At 43.7% G+C, this 4,669-nt stretch overlaps 1 protein-coding gene across 5 annotated transcripts in view; it reads right to left on the bottom strand.

Moving 5' to 3' along the window:
- Positions 1–1,376: 1,376 nt before the first annotated feature.
- The window catches only part of FHAD1 (forkhead associated phosphopeptide binding domain 1), a 57,365-nt gene continuing 54,072 nt past the window's right edge, over positions 1,377–4,669 (bottom strand). For 4 of the 5 annotated variants that reach the window (XM_019511881.1, XM_019511884.1, XM_019511883.1 and 1 more), the window contains one exon: positions 4,261–4,518. In XM_019511881.1, the coding sequence (XP_019367426.1) occupies positions 4,420–4,518 (99 nt within the window). In that variant the 3' untranslated portion in view covers positions 4,261–4,419. Of the gene's footprint in view, positions 2,064–4,260; positions 4,519–4,669 lie in introns of those variants that run through there. The other variant, XM_019511882.1, reaches the window with a different exon arrangement.

Raw genomic sequence — 4,669 nt, 5'->3', positions numbered from 1 at the left:
GGCCCCCGAGCGCCGCGTCTGCGCCTGGGGCAGCGCCGGCCCCGTGCCAGCCCCCCCACGCCGTCCCCGCCGCTCCCCTGAGGGCAGTTGGTTCACCTGACAAGGGGGCAGCACCGTCCCTGCCCAACCCCCGTGAGGGGACCAGCAGCCTGACAACGGGGCAGCGGCATCCCTGCCCGCATCACAATCGAAGCTCCTCATAAGGGGACCAGCAACCTGACACACCAGACCTCGCGCCCAGCAGGGAACATTGCCTGCTGTCATATGCGCTGGGAGGTCGCAGGTAGAAACCACTGGATGCGAGCGGGGGCAACAAGGGAACCAGCTTACAGGAGAGCGGCTCTTTTGAAGGACGGCGTTCTGATTTCGGAGTATTTGTATTGCAAAAACTATACAGCTGCCTAATATGTGCCCCCCCCCCCCCCGGGGTGACTCCAGGCGGGCTCGCCTGACTCGGGTGCCTGGGAAGCTGCTAGAGCAATTGAAGTCCGTTTGTAAACTTCTCGAGGGAAGTCCATTTGTGAACCTCTGGAGGCAGAAAAGCTGCTTGCAAGCAGCCAGCCTGGGTTTGCTAAAAATAAATGGTGTCAAACCTGATCTTCAACAAAGGAACTGGGTGGGTGGATGCAGGGAACGCAGTGGATGGAGCACGCTTAGATTTCGGTTAGGGCTTTTGTCAGTCTTGCCAGACCTTCTCGTAAATAAATTGTGGGCTAGGCAAAAACCACGCAATGGGTAGACAGCTGGCTTAATATCCGTAAAGGTAATTATCAATGGATCTACATTAGGATGGCAGAATCCCAGAAGCATCAGGCGTTAGATGCAGCCGAAGGCCAGGGATCATCACCGGGTTGTGCTGCTGCTCCTGCTGGGACTAAAAAACCTGGAGGTTTCTGGTGAGAGGGTCTTGCCCCTCTGCTCAGCCAGGGCCAGGAAAGAATCGCACCCCACAGAGACAGGCATGCCTGGCGGAGGGGTTTGTTTTCCTCTGCAGCGTGCGACAGTGCCCAGAGGTGTCCCTGCTATGGCAGAAGAGTTCTCTTCTAGACGCAGTAATGGATGCACAAAGCAAAAGAGGCTCAGTCCAAGATTTCCCTCCCCTTCCAGACAAGCTCTCAAACCACAAGGGAGCAGAAGTCAACTGCTAAACACAACTGGTTCACCGATCCAGGGCTGGGTTACTCTTCCTTTCCTTGGCATCCACCAGGTTAGAGAGACCAGGTCCCTTCCAGCCCTAATTTTCTATGATTGTTTTTTTTTTGGTGAAGGGCATGCAGACGGGGACAGGAAAAACTATTCGGAAGCCTAATCCCCGCTCCTTGAGTAAGAGAGGAGATCGCCACTAAACAGCACCGTATTCTCATAATTGGTTACTTGCGTGAAATGCAAAAAAACAGGTTCAGCTTTTAACTTTACTTCAGACTGGATGGGAACCCACCCTGCTTTTAATTATTTGTCTTTTGGTTCAGATCATAAGCTTGCTGACCACCGAGAAGGTTTTGACAGGAGTGATTTATGCTTTCCACTGGTTGTGTTGATATTTTCAAGCTTTAGTACGTCTGCTAGCTAGCTAGACACACATTTTTGAAAGCCAGTAGTGATGTCTTATCAAAACCTTGAGTTTTCTTTACAAGGCTTGACTGAGTGGGAGAAAACTGAGCACGCTAGTTTGAAGCATAGTTATTTTCTTTCCTTTTTGTTGGCTGGGCAGTTGAAACAAATTCCCAGCCTGCATTGTACAAATGATATAATTCAATTAAGATAACAGTTTATTGAACAAGAGATGCAATTACTGAAGAATATTTGCAATGCTGATGGAACAACTTTTCTGAAGCTGTGCAATGGAAGAGCACAGCAGTGCTGCAGAAATATGCGCCACAAACCCACATGTGTCTAAGCCCTAAGGAGAGTCCGTTCTATAATCGATCGAGCAAAGCATAGAGATTCAGATCTTTTCATGGGTGGTGATACTGGAAGTGTTTAGCTATTGTTCGGTGGACTAGCACATTGGCTGCAATAGACAGTCTATGCAATAGGGATGCATCAGCAGTATCATAGTTAACCTGCAAAAGGGAGATGCAGCCTTTAACTGGATGTTAAATGTGTCCCAGACCAACTAAAGTGAAATCTACTACCAGTCAAAACCCTATATAAAATGCTTTGGGTTGTTGAACTGCATGGTTCTGAATCCATAGTAATAAGAGAATCGGATGGTAATACAAACTTCATTCAATCCTCAGTATTTTCTCTGAGACTTCCAATGAAGGTGGCCATTGTGCCTCCTGAGTTGTGGACAGCAATCTGTTAGAGGTTAAACATTATTCTCTGCAAGTTGGTATTGGTAAAAGTACTGGTAAATTCAAAGCAAGTGGGTATTGCAAATGCATGGTATGACCCTTGTGTTCAGATGCCCCCTCAAGGGGAACACTTCACACGATTCACAAAATCCACCTTTTGTGAAGTGAATCTTGAAAAATGCATGTCCTCCTGAATTCAGTTCTTAAATATTATCACTTCCTTTTTTCAAGGGTCCTGAGAACATACAAGTTCTCAATTTTGATAGAGAAGTTCGATGCCTATGAGAGTCAAACCCGAATTTGCTTTATCTATATATTATAACCATTTCATAAAAGCCGCAACAGACCAAGCAGCGTGGCTTGAATTAGTTTTCTGAACTTTGGCGTGTCTTCAGAAAACACTTGAGGTAGAGATCCAATTATTAGTGACCAACACTGACTTAGAGAAATAACTACAGCTCTTTGAAGATGACCTTAAGACATGAAGAGTTCTTTATGAAATCACTGAATTGGCAGAAACCAGTCACTCGGTGAATTAATAACCTGAGATGACTTTAATTGCAAGTGAGGCACCATGAAAAACAGTCACAAAATGTAAAAGAAAAGGCAAGGAATAATGGAGCTGGTGTTAATTTGGAAATGATTACTATACCTGTGATTGACAAGAAGATTAAAGTTGAATAGAAATATGACAGAAGTAGATGAAACTTTTTAAAATCCTTGGCACAAAATGAAGTGCTAGCCAAAGGCAAAAATAGATGATTCAAGGGTTCTGCAGCTTCAGAAATTGGTTGGTGGCATCTAATAGGGAGTCGTATACCAGAAATATAAAACAATGATGGCAAAAAAGACAAGAGAAATACTACTGCAAACAGTTCCGAGAGAACAGATGGACCGGGCCATAGGAAAACATTCAAATAAAACAGGCGTGCAAGATCATGTATTGTCCCAAAATAAACTCAGGACATTGCACAGATGGAAGCACTCTGCATCTTGTCTGAAAAATAGGCCAAGTCAATAAACAGAGCCATACTTCACCCAGTATGATAGCAACTGAACCAGAAAGTCTGCACCGGAGAAGAGACATTAGTTATGGACTCTTGTACTGTACACATAGCTAGCAGAGAGCGCATATGCCCACACGTGATGTCCTGGACACTTTAACACCAAGCAGCTGGTTTGTCACTGGCAAATTTTTAAACAAGAATGATTTTGCCAGCACCATTGAGGATGCAGATTATCCACAGGTGAAAGACTCCATAAGAGACTCTCCACAAACTGTTCCAAAGGAAATGGGGAGAGGATGAGCAGAGACTAAGTGTACCAGAGCCATTAGCTTACCGCGCCAACCCCGCAGAGAATGGATTATCCTTGCCTCGCACCTTGTAGAAATGAGTTTTTCCCAGATATCTAGAATTGGGTCTAGGGGAGTTTGAACCAACTTACTCCTTTTGTTCTGCATTTCAGTGTCAGGAAAGCTAATGATATGTCTGACCAGAATCGGGAGCAGGTAAACGCTTGATATTAGGTACTTGGTGTATGGGAATATAGATGAGTGTCTGAAAGCTGGCTGTCAGACAAGGCTTCTAGATTGACCGAACATACCAGCATGTCAGAAGGACTTCTTTTAATTAGTCCTAATTACATGGTTGACTGAATGATTCTGTTCAGAATCATACCTGGGTATTGCTGGATCTAAGCTTTTAGAATCCAGTGGTGTATTATCATTTATGCCCTTCCATTATGAAACTGCTGGTATTTAGGATCATGTCAGGCCTAAGAGTTACAAATGCAGGACAAAAGTCACCCTAAGGGGACCCTGGTTATCTGAAGCCACTTTAAAAGAATACCTATAAAGAGTCTAAAAAAATGATAATTAAAAATATATAAATCAGTGTGTGTTAACAAGATCTAGTCTTTTTACATTTCTAGTAATAAGAAAATATGATATGGTACACAGCGCAACTTTTTTTTTTTTTAAAGACCCAAGTCCTCTTACGTTAAATTCTGAAATGTATCATTAATTTATTTACAGAAAGGCCAAAGTGTTATAATTAATGCTGTATCTACGTCAAGCAGTCTGTTGGCAAATTCCTACCGTGGGATTTTGCCAGCAAAATATCTATGAGGTGTCATCACAAGGTGCTCTCCTCCTAAAGGTTTCTATCATGTGATTTGTTGCCTTCAGCTTTTCAGAAAAAGACATCTTTTTGGCTCCAGGCTGCAAGACAGAGGGGGAGAGAGAGAAAGATTAAAATATGTTCTTGGATGAGAGAGTCTAAAGCTTGAGGGCTACAAGACAAAACAGAACTTTCCTACCATAAGCTGAGAAGTTCTCGTTGCATATATATATATATATATATATATATATA

The sequence above is a fragment of the Gavialis gangeticus genome, unplaced genomic scaffold (assembly GCF_001723915.1).
Source record: "Gavialis gangeticus isolate Ggan-Ray unplaced genomic scaffold, GavGan_comp1, whole genome shotgun sequence".
NCBI classification, from domain to species: Eukaryota; Metazoa; Chordata; order Crocodylia; family Gavialidae; genus Gavialis; species Gavialis gangeticus.
Note: the sequence above shows the minus strand (reverse complement) of the source record. Positions and strands in the feature narration are given on the sequence as shown.